This window comes from Schistocerca americana, chromosome X (genome assembly GCF_021461395.2).
Source record: "Schistocerca americana isolate TAMUIC-IGC-003095 chromosome X, iqSchAmer2.1, whole genome shotgun sequence".
NCBI lineage: Eukaryota > Metazoa > Arthropoda > Insecta > Orthoptera > Acrididae > Schistocerca > Schistocerca americana.
This window is the reverse complement of record NC_060130.1, coordinates 712,847,711-712,868,264: the sequence shown is the minus strand read 5'-3', so window position 1 is coordinate 712,868,264 and position 20,554 is coordinate 712,847,711. Positions and strand designations below refer to the sequence as shown.

The 20,554-nt window shown below is 38.7% G+C and overlaps 1 protein-coding gene across 4 annotated transcripts in view; it reads left to right on the top strand.

Annotated features, from left to right (window-relative positions):
* LOC124554685 (rho GTPase-activating protein 190) overlaps positions 1-20,554 on the top strand; it is a 278,320-nt gene that overhangs the window by 211,854 nt on the left and 45,912 nt on the right. For all 4 annotated transcript variants that reach the window (XM_047128306.1, XM_047128305.1, XM_047128304.1 and 1 more), the window contains 2 exons: positions 8,578-8,799; positions 8,890-8,981. In XM_047128306.1, the coding sequence (XP_046984262.1) occupies positions 8,578-8,799; positions 8,890-8,981 (314 nt within the window). The remainder of the gene's footprint in view (positions 1-8,577; positions 8,800-8,889; positions 8,982-20,554) is intronic.

The following is a 20,554-nucleotide window of genomic DNA, read 5'->3' as shown; positions in this document are numbered from 1 at the left end:
AGAACATTAGACTACATGTGTGCTTAAAGGAAGTCCCTCTAACTAAGGGCTCACCTTCCGAGGATGTAATGTTTCCAAGTAGAGAAGGAATTAGCATATTTCATCAAAATATAAGAGGCATTAGAGATAAAGTTAGTGAACGGCTTATAGATGTTGACTCTGAAATTATTGGTATATCAGAACACCACTTTACCAGGATACAGATTAGCTGGCTGTTTTTCAAGGAGTTCCTTGTGGACTGGGGGAGTGGCTATGTACGTAAAAAGCAGTATTCCTTTTGAGTTTATAGACGTATCACGACACTGCACTGAACAGATTTTTGAAAATCGTGCAGGGGCAGTTGAATTTAGTGAAACTAAACTTCCAATTGTTGTTGTTCATAGGTCCCCTAACTCTGACTTTAGAGCATTTCTGCTCAAGCTAGAGGGGGTTCTTGATTCACATTGTAGGAAGTACCAGAAATTAGTTATATGTGGTGACTTCAATATAAATTTTGTATGTGATGGTGCAAGAAAAAGGATGTTGGTAGATCTGCTAAATTCATATGATCTGATTCAGACTGCGTTTTTTTCCAACTAGGGTGCAAGGAAACAGTAGCACAGCCATAGACAGTATTTTTATTCATTCTTCATTACTAGATGGGCATTCTGTTAGTAAAAGCATGAATGGCCTTTCAGACCCTGATGCACAAATTTTAACACTTAAAGGCTTTTGTACTCAAACAAATGTCACATATAGTTACAAACTATGTAGGAAAGTTAATCAGACAGCAATAGAGAGTATTTTAAATCTTGTCAAGGAACAAGAGTGGCAGGATGTTTATAGTGCCGATAACATAGATTATAAGTACAATGCTTTCCTTAAAATATTTCTCATGCTCTTTGAGAGTTGCTTTCCATTAGAGCGTTCTAAATGGGGTACTAGCAGTACTAGACAGCCCGGGTGGCTGACTAGTGGGATAAGGATATCTTTTAGAACAAAGCAGGAATTATATCAAAATGTTAGAAGTAGTCACAATCAAGCTAAAGTAGCCCATTACAAACAGTATTGGAAGGTGCTTAAAGTTGTTATTAGGAAGGCAAAGAGTATGTGGTATGCAAATAGAATAGCTAATTCACAGTATAAAACTAAAACCATATGGTCAGTTGTGAAGGAAGTGTCTGGTCAGCAGCACAAGGTTGACTATATAAAGTCAGTTTGCAGTAAAAATATTTCTGTTACTGATAAATTAGATATATGTACAGTATTTAACAATCATTTTCTGAGCATTGCTGGTGAATTAAATAAAAATTTAGTTTCTACAGGGAATCTCATAACTTTCTTGACAAATGCCTTTCCGAGATCGATGTCTGAAATACTCCTCTGTGATACAAACAAGAGGGAGATAGAGTTAATAATTAAATCATCGAAGACTAAGGACTCTCATAGATATGATGGATTGCCTAGCAGAATATTGAAGTACTGTGCTGCACATGTTAGCCCTGTACATAGCCATATATGTAATTTTTCCTTTAGGAATGGCCAGTTTCCTGAAGGATTAAAAGTACTCAGTACTAAGGCCGCTTTATAGAAAGGGAGAATGTAGAAAATTTTGGACCTGTTTCTACGCCATCAGTGTTTGCTATAGTTACTGAAAAGGCTGTGTATGTGAGGATAATTGATCATTTTATACCACACAATTTGCTATCAAATGTTCAGTTCTGCTGTAGAAATCGTTTAACAACTGAAAATGCTATATTCTATTTTTCTCTGTGAGGTACTGGATGGGTTAAAAAAAAGATTTCAAGCACTAGGCTTATTTTTTGATTTAACTAAGGCATTTGATTGTGTCAATCACAAAATATTGCTCCATAAGTTGGACCATTATGGAATACGGGGAGTAGCTCACAATTGGTTCACCTCTTACTTTCGCAACAGGCAGCAAAAGGTCATTATTCACAGTTTTGATAACGGATGTGATGTGGGGTCTGTGTGGGGTACTGTCAAGTGGGGGGTGCCCCAGGGATCAGTGTTGGGGCCACTCCTGTTCCTTATTTAACTTAATGATATGCCCTCTAGTATTACGGTTAACTCTAAAATATTTCTATTTGCTGATGACACTAGCTTAGTAGTGAAGGATGTTGTGTGCAACATTGGCGCAGTTTCAAATAGTGCAGTACATGACCTAAGTTCATGGCTTGTAGAAAATAAACTAACGCTAAATCACAGTAAGACTCAGTTTTTACAGTTTCTAACACACACAAGTACTGGGAAATGAAGAAGCTTGCACAGGATAGAGTAGCATGGAGAGCTGCATCAAACCAGTCTCAGGACTGAAGACCACAACAACAACAACACACACAATTCAACAAAACTTTGTCTTAATTTCACAGAATGAGCATATGATTAGTGAAACTGAACAGTTCAAATTTCTAGGTGTTCAGATAGATAGTAAGCTGTCATGGAAAGCCCACATTCAGGATCTTGTTCAAAAAAGACAATACTGCCATTTTTACTATTCGAACGGTATCTGAAGTGAATGATTGTTTGACATGAAAATTAGTCTACTTTGCTTATTTTCATTCGCTTATGTCATATGATATTATGTTTTGGGGTAACTCTTCCCATTCTAAAAGGATATTTTTGGCTCAGAAACGGGTGGTTCAGGCAATAAGTGGTGTAAGTTCATGAACCTCTTGTCGACCCCTGTTCACGAATGTGGGTATTTTGACATTGGCCTCTCAATATATATATTCCTTACTGTCATTTATTGTTAAGAATATTAGCTTATTCCCAAGAATAAGTAGCTTTCACTCGGTTAATACTTGGCAGAAATCAAACCTACATTTGGATCGGACTTCCTTAATTCTTGTGCAGAAAGGTGTGCAGCATACTGCTGCATCAATTTTCAATAAGCTACCACTCGAATTCAGAAATCTTAGCAGTAAGCCACATGCTTTCAAATTGAAACTGAAGAGTTTCCTCATGGGTCACTCCTTCTATTCTGTCGAGGAGTTTCTTGAAAAATTAAGCTGATTCTTATTGTATTGGTGACTGTGTTTACTTAAATGTATGGACTGACTTTTTTGGGTTCATAAACATTTATTTTTGTATTATTACCTTTATGTAGTAATTTCATGTACTGACATGTTCCATGACCTTGGAGATTTGCTCCTTAATTTGGTCTCGCGGAACTTGACATGTAAATAAAAAACTTTTAAAGACGTTGGAAAGTTGGTAATTATGAGTGTGCACATGAACAGGAGACTCTAAATTAGTTTTTAGTTATGGACACAATGATGGTCATGTCCTGTGGTATCTACACCCAATAGGTGAAAGATTGAAATGTGATCAATCCATCCACAAAAATATTATATAATACATCATTTAGGAGTTAAGGAGAACATTCAGTGAGTAGTAAAGTGTTGAGTCGTTGATAGGCACACTAAAAAGAATGAAAACTTTGTTCAGACTAATCCTGTAATGAGCTGGGGTACTAGGATGCATGTATGCATGACCCCACACGAATGCACGCGCGCCCACACACGCTCGCGCTAATGTACTTGTTAAAGTCTAAACTATATGCTGACCGGTCCATTGTTTGTATTCCACCCAATATACTTCAGTATTGTATTTACGGTACACTGTCCAGCCACATCAATGTGATCACGTGCCAAAAGCTCAAATATGGTCTCAATGGATAAATGGATACACTTGTGCTGAACCATTGTGCCTTTCAGAATGATGAGATAACCCTGGGAATACCATGAAAACATTCCCCAGATTATAACATCCCTTTTGTGGCCTATACCCTTCTGATGATTGTTGCAGTGTTTGCTTTCAGACGTTTCATGCCATACGGGCCAACGGCCATCTGTCCAATGAAGCACAAAAAGTGATTCATCCAAACAGACCATCTGCTGCTGCTCTGTGGATGTCCAGTTGTGGTATTGCCATGCAGATTCCAGCCTTCATCGCCGATGAACAGCAGCCAGTCATGGGTGCATAAACCAGGTGTCTTCTGTGAAGGCCCATACACAGCAACATTCACTGAACAGTTGTTGAGGAGACACTGTTGGTAGCCCGTTGGTTCATCTATGTGGTCAGCTACTCATACACATCTCCATGGCCAATATTCACTTTTGTTACCTATGGCCTGTGCTCCACCACAGTCACATCATCACTGATTTTGGATTGTGCCATGCACGGTAACAACAGCAGCATGCAAACAGTTTACAAACTTATCCATTTTGGAAGTGCTTCCATCCTTGGCCCAAAAGCTAATGACCATGTCCTTTTGGAAGTCAGATAAATTGATCCATTTCTGCATTACAACATTGATTGCACTGTTTTCTGTGTCCTCCATAACACGCTTTATATACCCTGTATTGTTGTAGTTGCCACCTGTCATCTGTGACTGGTTATTGCATGTTGAAGTTGAACATAAGAAGTGGTCACATTCTGACAGAATGGACGGATTAGAGGTAACCAGTTAGCATATAGTTTAGACTTCAACCAGTTCAAATGGTTCAAATGGCTCTGAGCACTATGGGACTTAACTTCTGTGGTCATCAGTCCCCTAGAACTTAGAACTACTTAAACCTAACTAACCTAAGGACATCACACACATCCATGCCCGAGGCAGGATTCGAACCTGCGACCGTAGCAGTCCCGCGGTTCCGGACTGCGCGCCTAGAACCACTAGACCACCGCGGCCGGCACTTCAACCAGTACATGAGCATGTAAACAAGACTGAACTGACAGCTAAGCTTTTGGACAACATCCTTTCTTGGTGCTACAAAATCTATATTCCAAGCTATACAACATTGATTTTCATGCCAAAGGGGCTGAACATGAAACCTTAGTGCTTAAAAATCAATCATAAATTGACAGAAACACTATAAATGCAGCTGAATAGAGTGTCTCATTAAAAAAAAAAATTTTTTTAATATAAAAAAAAATAGTTTTAGTTCTCCACAGTGAAACAAAAGTTAAGCTGTTTCTCCTTGTTCGGTTCTCAGCTTTCCAAACAGAAACTGGGGAAAGTCCTTTGAATTTTTCATGCAAGTGTGTAATACTTTCACGTCGCACTCCCATATATTATCAAATACGCCAGTTGAAGCATAATAGGTGGCAATGTGTGTAGTAAACCCATTGTTGAAACAGTTTTTGGACAGTCAAAAGTACCATATTAGACTATTGTGTCCCTTTCCCTACACACACTTCCATCCTATGTACATACACTGTGGGAGCATTTCTACACCTACGTGATTACTCTGCTATTCACAGTAAAGTGCCTGGCAGAGGGTTCAATGAACCACCTTCAAGCTATCTCTCTCTCTCTCTCTCTCTCTCTCTCTCTCTCTCTCTCTCTCTGTTTCACTCTTGAATGGCATGCGGGAAAAATGAGCACTTAAATTTTTCTGTGCAAGCCCTGATTTCTCTTATTTTATCGTGATTATCATTTCTCCCTATATAGGTGGGTGCCAACAGAATGTTTTCACAATGGGGGGAGGAAATTGGTGATTGAAATTTCATGAGAATATTCCGTCGCAACGAAAAACATTTTTGTTTTAATGATAGCCACTCCAATTCACGTATCATGTCTGTGGCACTATCTCCCCTACTTCATGATAATACAAAACGAGCTGTCCTTCTTTGTACTTTTCCGATGTCATCCGTCAGTCCCATCTGATGCGGATCCCACACTGCACAGCAGTACTTCAGAATAGGGCGGACAAGTGTGGTGTAAGCAGTCTCTGTAGTAGACCTGTTGCACCTTCCAAGTGTTCTGCGAATGAATCGCAGTCTTTGGTTGGCTCTACCCACAACATTATCTATGTGATCGTTCCAATTTAGGGTATGTGTAATTCTAATCCTTAAGTATTTAGTTGAATTTACAGCTTTCAGATTTGTGTGACTTATCGCGTAATTGAAATTTAGAGGATTTCTTTTAGTACTCATGTGAATAACTTCACACTTTCCATTATTCAGGGTCAACTGCCACTTTTCGCACCATACAGATATCTTGCCTAAATCATTTTGCAATTTGTTTTGGTCATCTGATGACTTTACAAGACGGTAAATGACAGCATCATCTGCAAACAATCTAAGACAGCTACTGAGATTGTCTCCTATGTCGTTAATATAGGTCAGGAACAATAGAGGGCCTATAACACTTCCTTGGGGAACGCCGGATATTATTTCGGTTTTACTTGCTGACTTTCCGTCTATTACTATGAACTGTGACCTTTCTGATGGGAAATCAGGAATCCAGTCGCACATCTGAGGCGATATTCCATAGCCACGCAGTTTGGTTAGAAGAAACTTGTGAGGAACGCGGTCAAAAGCCTTCTGGAAATCTAAAAATATGGAATCAATTTGTCATCCCCTGTCAATAGCACTCGTTATGTCGTAAGTATAAAGAGCTAGTTGTGTTTCGCAAGAACAATATTTTCTGAATCCATGCTGACTATGTGTCAATAAATTGTTTTCGTCAAGGTACTTCATAATGTTCGAATACAGTATATGTTCCAAAACCCTACTGCAAATCGACATTAGTGATATGGGCCTGTAATTCAATGGATTACTCCTACTTTCCTTTTAGGATATTGGTGTGACTTGAGCAATTTTCCAGTCTTTAGGTACGGATCTTTCTGTGAGCGAGCGGTTGTATATAATTGCTAAATATGGAGCTATTGTATCAGCATACCCTAAGAGGAATCTGACTGGTATACGATCTGGACCGGAAGCCTTGCTTTTATTAACTGATTTAAGCTGCTTTGCAACACCGAGGCTATCTGTTTGTATATTTCTCATCTTGGCAGTTGTTCCTGATTGGAATTCACGAATATTTACTTCATCTTCTTTGGTGAAGGAGTTTCAGAAAGTCACGTTTAATAACTCTGCTTTAGTGGCGCTGTCATTAGTGACTTCACCATTGTTATTGTGCAGTGAAGGTATTGATTGCATATTGCCACTGGTGTGCTTTATGTATGACCAGAATCTCTGTGGGTTTTCTGCCAGATTTCGAGACAGTTTCGTTGTGGAAATTATCAAAAGTATCTCACATTGAAGCAGGTGGCAGCACTAGCACAGAAGAAAGGTGGTGGCAGTAGCAATGGGGGGTATGTAAAGCGTGTCGCAGAAAACAGTGCAGTCATTGTCGTAATGCGGAAACTTCTGAAAGGGTGGATCATTGACTTTCAGGCCAAGGGTGGAAGTGTTTCTGAAATGGCTATGTTTGTAAACTATTCCTGTGCTGTCGTGGTTAAAGTACATCATGCATGACTTTATCCAAAAGTGATGCCGAGGCAACTGTGGTGCACCATGGTCCATTGATGAAAGGAGTGAGTAACAACTAAGGAGATGTTGCATAGACATACAACTGTCGGGCAGCTGCCTATCCAGATGAACCAAGGGACTGCTAACAGTGTCTCCTCAACGACCGTTCAGCGAACGTTATTGTATATGGGCGTCCACAGCAGACATCTGGTTTATGCACCTGCTGCTGTTCATGGCAACTAAGGCTGAAATTTGCATGCCAATACTGAAACCAGACATCCATTGTCTGTTGACAGCTGGCCGTTACAGATAAATCACATTTTATGCTCTATTGGACGGATGGGCATTGGTGTGTGTGGCGTGGCCCTGCACCAGTCATCAGAAGGGTCCAGGCCAGAGGTGGAAGCATTGTGGTCTGATGAAGGTTTTCGTGGCATTCCTTATGTGATCTCGCTATTCTGGAAGGAACAGTGGATCAGTGCCTGTATGTATCTACCCTTGGGGATCATTTCCACCCCTACGTAGTTTGTTTTTTCCTCAGCACACTGGCATCTGCCAGCAGATTAATGCAAAATGTCACACAGCTTGCAGCGTACATGTGTGGTATGAAAAGCACCTTGATGCATTTACCATACTTCCCTGGCCACCAAATTCTCCAGATTTAAACTGGATCAAGAATCTGATCGGGCTGTTGCACCGTGGATCCTCAACCGAGAAACCTTGCACAGCTGGCCATTGCTCTGGACTTGGCATGGCTCCACATCCCTGTTGGCACATTCCAGAATGTCATTGACTCTTTTCCTACACATCAGTGCTGCCAAAGGTTTGTGACAGCCTGTCACATTAATGTAACTTGACCTTTTAGTTTTGGAGTCACTGCCTCCATTCTCAGAAACTTATTCTCATTTAGTTCAGTCAAGGTGTTGTGCTGCAACCTGTCATCATCATTGCGAAAGTTACATCTGAATCAAGAATGTGGAGTAATATTAATCAGAAACTTAATTTGATGCACGAAACACGTTCTTATCATGTATTTCTGATTTTCCATAATTCTTTATCATCTTGCTGCCTGTATGCACGAGTTGGAAGAGACATATGTGAAGTTTTCATCAACCTTGTTGAACTCTTCTTTTGGTTCCGTTAGTAATAAAACATGTAACATTTTGTAATAAAGCTGTTTGCATTAGTAGTGCTGAACATTAATAGTGTCTTTTCACGTTTCTTAGATTTTTTCTGTTAGGCACTAACTAATTTGAGCAGCCAATTTTTACTAAGTGTTATAATGCTTGTAATAACTAAAATATTTATTTTCAGTTGCAAGTGAAAGTCCGTCAGATTTTAGTGATGCAAGTGACCCAGAGCTTTCTGGATCAGCAACGCAGACACATTACAAGTATCCCAAACATTCCATACGTATGAAAAAAAAGGCAGCAAACATTGCTTCATCAGGAATGATTAACTCATCTGAGCATCGTAGCTCAGTTCAGCGGCCATTCCCTCCTCATTTAACATCGGATTCAGATATTTTAGCAAATGGTAAATTACTTTTCTTTTTCCTAGGTGAATTCTCTTAGTGTGGACGAAATATAAGACAATACATGAAATTTATTATTTCATTTTTTCCAGCAAAAGTGAAAAGTGAAGTTCCCTATGGCACTTGTCAAGATGAAGAATCAAGCCTAGATGTGTCATCACCAAGGGATGTCAATTCTTCTGCGGTATGCAAGTTTCTTTTCATATTGTTTCCGTACTGTGAATTAGATATTTCTTTTTGTGCTGCACTACTCATGCTGTTCATGCACCACTATTTTCATGCTGTCCTAATTAATGAAACACTATTTAAAAATTGTGTCCATTCTTATTTCTGTTGACATTGTCCCTCCAGACTTGATTCCCATAATGTTAGAACAGTGTATTTTAGCTATTAGCAGATGCGTTCTTTTGTATTTTGAGATAATCATATTCTCTTTAGAACTTCCGCATTATGTAAAAGCCATCACATCCTGTTTATATATAGCCATGTTACATTTAAGTTCCCAGTATCCAAAACATTTAATCAATTGTTGGTCTTTTAATCTATTTGCTGCTTGATTTAAAGTACTGGTCACCTGGGACATTTCCAAGAGGTGTTTAATGACAGTAATATCGATATTCCATAAAAAATGGAGCCTTTTTGTAGGAAAAACAGTATTTTCTGAGGGATGATTCTACTTTTTTTTCTCTTTGGCTACAGTAAAACTCCAGTGTCAGTTAATCTTGATGTATTGTAAATAATGAAACAAAAACTGAAAGAAGAGTCACAACTTGCAAATTATTAGTGTGCAGTGTAAGTAAGGGATATAAATGTCTCAGCATAACATGTGTTCTCTAACAGTATGTCTGGCATCAGTTCGGGTCGCATGGAACTTCTTGGGTGTTAGTTTCGTACGATCATCTGTTCCCTGATGAAAGGGAAGTGAGCACCTGCACCCTACAAGTGGTCCCACCAAAGTGCACTCATTATTGCCAGCCCTGCAATGTCATTTTTACTGACAGGTGAAAATCACGAAAATTGTTCAGAATGCTCCCGACCTGATGAAAGACAATAGAGAGATTGCTTCTAGGGAAGATTCGATAAAATTACATTCGCTAATTCTACATCATTTCAGCGCACCTAATTTTGAAAGCATGATTAGATACGCATGGTTCGCATCAAAATTAGCGGATGAAAGAGAAATCCTTTTCAATGCAAAAGAATTGTTTCCCGGTATCGCTCATGAAGAAACTGCGCACCTGCAAGACGCTTGCTTTCATAAAATGCGCGTGGTTCTGCGAAAATTTGTGCTTTGGTTGTTTCTATGATAAGTATCACTCACAATATTCTTTTGGCACATCAAACAATGTGACGATGAAAAATAAGATTTTGTATCATTGTATAACAGACAAAATTAGTAACTGAACATATCTTTATAATTTCGCACATCTTACACTGTTTGTTGATATTCCTAGAAATAAAATTGAGAAATTCGGTTGATTTTGAAGGAGAAAAGAAACAAACAAACAAACAAACGAAAGTACACTAGCAGGATTCGAACAAGGTAACTCCAGGGCGGTAGGCGTGAACCTTTACTGCTGCACTACGCTGACTTCCTCAGAATATATGCCACAAAGCATGCAATCAACTTCAAAATTGATTTTCTTGAAAACCATGGACCATCGCTAAAAAAACTGAATAGACTGGTACTCACGGTAAGGGCCTCTACAACATATTTGAAGCGCATCAAAATCCGTGATTTACAGTATGGAGGGTCCCCTTTAGAGCTGCTTCAGTAATTATGCTCTATTCATGAGTGTCGTAGTTCAAGAGAATTAACCTTTTTAATTGAATATCTCCATTGATAGCATGTGTAATCTAGTGACTCATGAGAATTGAAGTGTCATGTTATTAACATACGGCATTCATGAAGTGCTTTGCCAGCTTCTGACCTCTGTAGCTGAGTTTTGTACTTGTGATACTACAAAGTGAGTGGATTCAAATACTTCAAAGAATAAAGGTCACAGTTGAAGTAACATAGTACCATCCCTCCTGCATAGCCTTTTCTTGAACATGACCACCAATGGCTGCTTGCCATCAGCAAATTGCAGCCAAGAGTATGTCACTGAACACAAAAGTGTCTGGACTTCAGTGGCTGCTTCATGACCTGTGCTATCAAGATCTCCACTTAAGACAAGCTAATCTGAATTGTGTAGAAGGTAATTGTTCACAAAATACGTTCTTCAATCCCACAACCCTGCAGACCTCAATCTCTATTAGCACCTGTCCCACACCCACTTCCGTCAATGTCTCCCACTTCAGCCTATCGATCGACACCCATACTGTTCTCTTTGATAAAAAGGACCAAGAACTATCTTGGGAACAGGGTACTATACTGTCATTTTAAACTGAATGGTTGAACTGCAATGAGGCGCATATGAATCGGGAAGGGTGGGGAGGAGGGGCGGAGGGGGGGGGGGGGGGGCGAATTGTGCGTTGAAAACTTCACCTTCTGCAAAACACGGTGTCTTTCCTTTTTTATTTATTCTTTACCCAAGCATGTTTAGACACCTGGGTGTCATCTCCAATGGGTCTCGCTCTATTTCTGTCCAATTTTATGCATAAAAAATTGGACACACACACACACACACACACACACACACACACACACACACACACACACACACAAACGACTATAGCCTCTGCCAGCTGAAGCCACACACTTGAGTGTGGCTTCAGCTGCCAGAGGCTGCAATCGTGCGTGCGTGCGTGCGTGTGTGTGTGTGTGTGTGTGTGTGTGTGTGTGTGTGTGTGTGTGTCGTCTATTTTCGACACTGGCCTTGTTGGCTGAAAGCTTATATTGTGACAGTCTTTTTGTTGTTCCTATCTGCGACTCAGCAGCTCCGCTATATGATGAGTTGGAAGCATTTCTCTTATTTTTACAATGTTCTTAAGAATTATGATAAACAAATCCGATTTGACCTGGATATTTCAAAATTGTGACTTTAATCTTTTGTGTTAATGTGTTTCACAACTTTTAGGTTAACAATTTCATCTTAATTTTATGTTTGTTACAGTTTTCTGTTTTACACTGGTTCCCATGGCTTTTCAGTCCACTATATTTAAAACCACCAGGAAAAACTGATTTTCTCTTACACTAGCACTCGAGGCAACTCATTCCATTTTACAAAATATGTGACTATAGAACTGAGACGCATATATCACTAGCACTCATTACAGCTTTGTCCTTCCCTTATACTCAGTTTGCTGTATTTATCATTTACACAGTCACTCAGTAAGATAGCATTATTTTGTCCAAGACTTACTACTGATTGCATGCTTCATTCTTCCTTCACCTCGGCTAATTACCTTTTATCTTTGCAAGCCAATAACCTTGGCACAAATCTTTAACCAATGCACTTCCATGAATGTCCACACCAAGGGCTACTTACCATTATCCTTAACTCATTTAGGTCTCTCTAGATTACTCCCTTATATTTCGCACCCAACTCATATTCTGTGGCTGTCCTTCACAAGATCCTTTCTTATCCTTTTGATGTCAGATATGCCTCCAAGAAAAACCAAATACTGAAGGAAAAAAAGCGCCATTAAAAACACAGAGGAATAGAGTAGGACAAGGGAGAGAACAATTGTCCTACCCAGCTTGAGTGCACACAGTCACTGAACTATGACTTACCAGAATCAAGGAAACACCCGTAAACTATTTTATTAATATACATCTTTAAATCTAGCACATTTCTTAACCCAAAAGGCCATTTTGATTTGGGGTACACTAGGTGATAAGCAGTTGGATGAGGAGAACTTTCTACCTGAAAAAGACCATGCTAGGCCAACAAAATGTTCTTTTTTTCCAAAATATTGCTCTATCTTTCTTTTAATTTTCATCAACACAAGATCTCCTGGCTGAAATATAGTAGCTTTGGCCTTTTTGTTATGTCTTTTCTTCCGCTCATAGGCTTTCTGTAGCACTCTCTCTGTGGTTAGTTTGTCAATTTCCTCTCAGGTCAATACTTGTCCCACAAGATAACTGACTGCCTCTCCAATGATGTTCGTTGGTTTTCTCCAAAACATCAGTTTGTTAGATCCTTTAATGTCCTCAAATACCAGAATAAAATTTTGTCAAGGTCGTGTTTCCCCTAAGGTGAAATGTTCTACGCACCTGTTCAGTTCTTTCATAACACATTCAGTTGGGTTGCCTTCCAGAAAATAAGGAGATATCTTAATATGCCTCAGAATATTTCTAAGATTTCCTCGCATTCTTTATTACAAACATTGGACCATTTTCTAAAAGTAGCACATGAGGTTTTCCTATTTGAACAAAATAATATTTTTCCAGCTTATCTATCAACACTTCGGGTTTTGCTTTGCGGATTTGGTAAAAATCGTAAACATCCAGCACAATGAACACCCATACGAACACACTGTATACTTCTGTGACTCAGAGGCTAACTGTAGGTTCCAATAGCCACAAGTGATATGCAACAATGCCAAGAATTTCACCCTGTGAAACCTTTGTAGAAGTTCACCAGTCTAATCCTGTCTGTCATTATCTGTTTCCACATCTCATTCAGTGTCTGAACATTTAGTACTAAATGTACATTGCCATCGTTTTCCAGAACTACTAAAAAATTGAAACTTCCTGGCAGATTTAAACTGTGTGCCCGACCGAGACTCGAACTCGGGACCTTTGCCTTTCGTGGGCAAGTGCTCTACCATCTGAGCTACCGAAGCACGACTCACGCCCGGTACTCACAGCTTTACTTCTGCCAGTATCTCGTCTCCTACCTTCCAAACTTTACAGAAGCTCTCCTGCAAACCTTGCAGAACTAGCACTCCTGAAAGAAAGGGGAGACATGGCTTAGCCACAGCCTGGGGGAGGTTTCCAGAATGAGATTTTTCACTCTGCAGCGGAGTGTGCGCTGATATGAAACTTCCTGGCAGATTAAAACTGTGTGCCCGACCGAGACTCGAACTTCAAGCATGTTAAGTGATTCCCCCATCCAGCATTTTGTTTCTTTCTTTTTGTGACACATCTCTTTTGGGAAAAACTACTAGATACATCTTGATTTTTTTACTATTCCTCGAGAGTCTGAAAATATTGCACTGTTTCTGAAAAGCATTTCCTTTAATGTTTCCTTTAGGGTCTCCAACACTGTATGCATTGCATAAATTATTTCACCTGTCTTGGTCCTAAGTTGGTTTTGTTTGTCAGCCCCGAGGGACACAAACACTGGTCTTTTCATTTTACAAAAGTCACTTACTGGTGTGTTGCACCTACTTGTAGCTTCAGCTGAAATGCATCGAAATCGAATTTACGAGAATAATAATTCAGAAAATCAACACTAAGACGTGTAATAATTAAGAAGTGTATGCCATCTTAGTGTTACTAAATTGAAATGGAAGAAGCACCTCATGCTTGATAGCTTTGGACAGTTCCCCTATCTTTCCAAAAATTTTGACCCACAATGCCAGAATTACCATCTTTCCTTTTTTGTGTGGAAATTCACTAAAATGCTCTTGCACTACTGCATATATTTCCTACCAGCTGTCTATTAATATTTTGGAATTGACCCCACCTACTGTGCAATAGGAATGGCATTAATAACAGTTGGCACTAGATAATCTTTGTGAGATAAATGTTCTGTCACAGCTCTGCAATCAAAATCTTGTTTACCAGGAGAATTTTCAGTTTCCACTCTTACCGGGGGTAATCACTGGAACTTCTTAAGCAGCCTGTTGTGAAGCAACAAGCCACATAGGTGCTGTGCCTCGCACCACTCTTCCCATATGTGTAACAGAAATGCAGAAATACTGTGTAGCCTGGAGAACAGTTGGCATTCATATTTCCTTTTGAATACAAATCGGTACATGTTATCATTTTCCTCTTTGGTTACTTCTGTGTGTTTCAATTGTTCCTCCTTACCTAATTCCAAGTCCTAGCCCACAGGTGAATTCTCAGGTGTATCATTTCCCAAGTCCATTTTCAGATCTGAAATGTCCGATATTTGCCAATGGAACGTTCTTCCATTGACTTTCTGTCCTGCTGTATTTTGTTTACACTCATTGAATTAAACTGCAATCCTGAAATCGCCATACTTTTTTATTTTGTCAGAAATGTCACAGAGTCTGAAACTGTCATCCAGGAGTTCACCCTGCACTGTACATAAGTCGCTCAAACCATGATACTCCCATCTCCACATACCAAGTTTAACCATGGTGTTGCCTATGTCAGGGTTTCTGGGACTCTCCAACTTTGGTTAGTTAAATTTAGGTTAAAGCCAAAGTCCAGACAGATGTCAATCAAGATAAATAGAATAAAAGAAACTTCACGTACAGGTAATTGGGGTAAAACTAAGGGCAGTATCAACATACTTCATCAAAATATCAGGGGAATAAAAAATACAGTAGATGAGCTATCAGTGTTTTTAAATGATCTCAAAAATAAGAATAAGAATGAGATTGATATAATCTGTCTGTCTGAACACCATATGTGGATAGTGTCAGTATAAATGGATATAATTTAGCATCTTACACTTGTAGAAGTAGGATAGATAAAGGAGGAGTTGCCATTTCCATAAAACAAGGGTATAAATGCAAAACTGTAGAGGTAAGCAAATTTTGTATTGATCAGCACTTTGAGGTTTGTGCATGTGAACTTCAGCTAGATAATGTAGTATTGATATTAACAACAGTGTACAGGTCCCCATTAGGAGACTAGGAGCTGTTCATAAAAAAGTTTGACTCCCTATTATGCTGTCTCTCAGACAAAAAGAAGAAGTCATTAATCTGTGGTGATTTCAACGTAAACTTTCTAAGTAATTCTTATAGGAAGCGTTAACTAAAAGTGTTATTAACAACATATAACGTAGAATCAGTGATCAATTTCTGTACACGTATAGCTGAAGACAGTAGCACACTAATAGATAATGTATTTGTACAGAAAGATGATGTAAAACAAACACAAGCTTTCCCTGTGGTAAATGGATTGACAGACCATGATGCACAACTGATTGACTTACAAGACCTAACAGGGAGTACAGTTCGGAAACCATTAAGTAAAAGAGTGAGGTCGCTCAACCCAGTATCTATAGAGCACTTCAGAGAAAGCTTAAGAAATGTTAATTGGGGAGATGTATATAATGAGTCAAATGCTAATGATAATGCAACATATTTCTTGACAAATTTAAATCCCTTTTTGAACATTGTTTCCCAAGGAAAATTACTAAATGTAACACCACACACTTTTCAAAGAAACCTTGAATTACTGCAGGAAAGTGTCTTCAGAAAGAAAAAGAAAACTTTATGAGACAGCAAGAACTAGTAAAGATTCGGAAGTAGTTTTACACTATAAAAATTATTGTAACATACTGAGAAAAGTTGTAAGGAAATCAAGAAATATGCATGCTAGAGAAGAAATTAACAACTCCGGCAATAAAATAAAATCAATGTGGAATGCTGTTAGAAGGGAGACAGGAAAAGTAACCACTGAGGTAGGTAGTATTACTGTTCAAGAGAACGAGGCCATCCTAACCAACAGTACACAAGTAGCTAATGTATTTAACAATCATTTCTTAAGTGTAGGAGAAAAAATTGGTGAGAACAGTTCAAAAGAAAAAGCTAGGCAGTACATGGAAGAGTCTGTTTTGAAAAAATTTAATCAGATTAAGTTTCACCTAACAACCTCTTGTGAAATAAGTAAAATTATTAAATCTCTGAAAAATAAATGTTCTGTTGGAGTAGATGACATTTCTAATAAGATATTAAAACAATGTGGAGCAGTTACAGCTGATGTTCTGAGTCACATATGTAATGCATCACTAACACAAGGTATTTTCGCAGACAGGTAAAAGTATGCCATTGTCAGGCCTCTCTACAAAAAGGGGGACACCACAGATGTCAATAATTATCGACCAGTATCGTTGCTTACAGTATTCTCAAAAATCTTCGAGAAAGTAATGTACTCGAGTGGTTAGCCATCTCAACAGTAATGGGATACTTAGTAAATCACAGTTCGGATTTCAAAAATGCTATTTCACTGAAACAGCAATATATAGTTTCACTGTCCACATAATAGAGTCTTTAAATAGTAAAATGTCACTGATAGGAATTTTCTGTGACTTGTCCAAAGCATTTGATTGTGTGAACCATGACATTATGTTACAGACACTACAATTCTGTGATATAAATGGAGTAGCACATTAATAGTTTAAGTCATACCTACAGAACAGGAAGCAAAATGTTTCCTTATATGGGTTAAGTGATTTAAATAAGTTTGCCACTTCATCTAACTGGGGTGAAATTACATTAGGTGTTACACAGGGTTCAATCATGGGTCCCCTTCTGTTCTTGATGTATGTGAATGACCCCCCTTCCTATCTGAAACAGGAAGCTGAACTGTCACTGTTTGCTGATGATACAAGGATCATTATTAATCCAGTAAAAGAAAGTCCAATTGAAAATTATACAAATAAGGTCTTTGGAAAAATCATTAATTGGTTTTCTGCAAATGGGCTTACTCTAAACTTTGAAAAAACACAGTACATCCAATATTCTGCTGCAAAAAGTACAGTTCCTTCAATAAATATCACACATCAGCAGAAGTCAGTAGACAGGGTAGAGCATACTAAGTTTTTGGGTGTACGTATAGATGAGAATCTTAATTGGAAAATTCATATTTTGAATCTCCTAAAGTGACTAGGTTCAGCAACTTTTGTGATCAGAATAATTGCCAATTTTTGGGATATAGAAATTAGTAAGCTAACATACTTTGCATACCTTCATTCTCTGATGTCATACAGAATAATATTTTGGGATAACTCAACATTTAGACAAAAAGTATTCACTGTTCAAAAGAAAGTGGTTAGAATAATGTGTGGGGTTCATAGTCGCACATCTTGCAGGCATCTTTTTAAAAGATTGGTAATTCTTACAACAGCCTCACAATACATCTGCTCATTAATGAAATTTGTTCTCAACAACATGGACCAGTTTAAAAACAACAGTGATATTCATGATTATAATACCAGAAATAAGACAGACTTACACTATCCTTTTCTCAACCTTTCTTTGCCACAGAAAGGGATACAATACGCTGCTATAAAAATTTTCGACAAATTACCAGATTTAATAAGGTGTCTGGCAGATAGCAGTAATAGCTTCAAAAATAAATTGAAATCATATCTCCTTGACAACTCCTTCTATACCACAGATGAATTCTTGAATAGGAATAAATAAATCTATAAATATAGTATATGCATTTTGTGCCACTTAAGGGAATGGGATAAATAATAGAAATATTAATCTTTAACTCTGTATTGTTATATATTAAAAAATTTTGTTTCATATGTGCACTTGACACGTTCCACATCATAACGGCTTCAGTACCGTGCGATTGATTGATGGAACACGCAACCGACTAACTAACTAACAAACATAATGGTCTATTTGGATAGCGACCAGACCATGCAGACCCTTATACACTTGTCTCAGAGGTCCTTTTAATCCAGATCAAAATCTTCTTCTTCAACTTTTTAAATTTTTCATGATTGTAGAACCTCTGAAACCATCACCTCTAGTCAATCTCATTCCAAAACATTTGTCAGTTTAAAGGCTCATGGAGAAAATGCCGATTGCCACATTCTGACACCTCCCTGTGGCTCCCATTATGTTTACCGCTGCCAGAGTTTGGACACCTGCTGCCGATGCATGTCGTATTCACGTGCCTACCGTAATCTTGTTTCCGTGTTTGTGTGGTTTTATTGCCACCATCGTGCACGCTCATGTGCCCCCCCCCCCCCCCCCCCCCCCCCCCCCCCCCCCCCCCCCCCCCCCCCGTGCAAGAACCTTCATAATTATTTGGGGGTGGGGGGGTCAGGACACGCTGCAGTTAACCCTCTAAAAATGTAAAAAGGCAACATTCCCTCGATACCAGTGGCAAACATTTAGGTGACCATTCCCATGTCAGTGTATTTAATGCCTTTCCACCAGTGCTCACAAAAACCTTTAGTGGGTCCACGATCCGACTGATGCCTTTCTGCTCTCCAAAAATGCGTCACCTTTCAGACATTTTACTATGAAAGAAATCTGTTTCTGCAGCAACCAAGATACCAGCAGGACATTTATGAACTCTTGGACTGACAACATCTAATAGATGTGGCTTCTGCTGAGGCAACCAACAAACGCTGTTCTACCCATTGCGAGAAATAATTTGGATTTCTTTGTCAGTTTTGACCAGTCTCTCATCGACAACAGTATTATGTGCCATGCCACCTATACACTTTGAAACGATTCATGCACTTTGCTCAGTGTCCAGCATACTATTTGTCTCCATTACATAATTAGTAAAACTAGTACTCTGCATTTGCATAATATTAGCTCACATACTAGATAATTCCTTAGACATCACTTCTACATGTGCAGTTTGCTTTTCCTCTACCTATTCAATGCAGGTGTCACCAACATTATCATTAACTTCCAACTCTTTTGCAAGTTTTAGCTCAGATTCTTGTGCGCATATTTCACTAAGTTTGTCCACACAGCTAAGTTTTGAGTCTGGCTTAGAAGTAATAACCATCAATTTTTAGCTGAGATGTTGAGCCACTTGTACTCGGTATTGAACAAATTATTTGGCAAAGTCTTCTTTATCATCTGATTTCATGTTAGACATTTCAGTTGAAACGTAGGTTCAAATATTAGAATCTATATTACTAAACTCAGATCTTTCTGTGGCATTGTTCTTTTGCAATTTGGACTTGAAATTACTGAGTGTATTGATGAAAGACAATATCGAAATATTTTGCCCATTGGGCTTGATATCTGGAGACAGTTTCTCCGTAATTGAGTATGTCATTGTAATAACGGCATGACTACCACTAGGTACTGAATCATTCACCTTGAATGTAACTAGTTCCATTTTCACTTGAGCTACTAATATCACACTTGGGGATACACCAGTTTCATCATGGTATTGAACATGAACAGAATACATATGTAGACTGAAAATGTCAGTACTGCTGACCACTTTAATATTACAGAGGTCAGTATTACCTTCATCATCAATCTGTGACACAGAAACTACTGAATCCCTACTGTGGGCCATTCTGTTCAGGTATTTTACAAAAGCACCCAGAAGTTACAAAATGATCTTTTGATTTAGCTTTCAAGAAGTCACTCTCTGACATATCACCAGCAGCCACAGATGCAGTAGGTTGTCATGCGGCTTTTTCTCGGTGTCATGCTAATCGTTCAGCACATTCTATCTACATCTACGTGGATACTCTTCAGATCACATTTATGTGCCTGGCAGAGAGTTCTTCGAACCACCTTCACAATTCTGTATTATTCTAATCTCATGTAGCGCACAGAAAGAATGAACACCTATATCTTTCTGTACGAGGTCTAATTTCCCTTATTTTATCGTGGTGATCGTTCCTTCCTATGTAGGTCAGTGTCAACAAAATATTTTCGCATTTGAAGGAGAATGTTGGTGATTGGAATTTCATGTGAAGATTCTGTCGCAATGAAAAACGCCTTTCTTTTAATGATTTCCAGCCCAAATCCTGTATCATTTCTGTGACACTCTCTCACATATTTCATGATAATACAAAACATGCTGCCTTTCTTTGAACTTTTTTGATGTACTCTGTCAGTTCTATCTGGTAAGGATCCCACACTGCGCAGCCGTATTCTAAAAGAGCACGGACAAGCCTAGTGTAGGCAGTCTCCTTAGTAGTTCTGTTACATTTTCTAAGTTTCCTG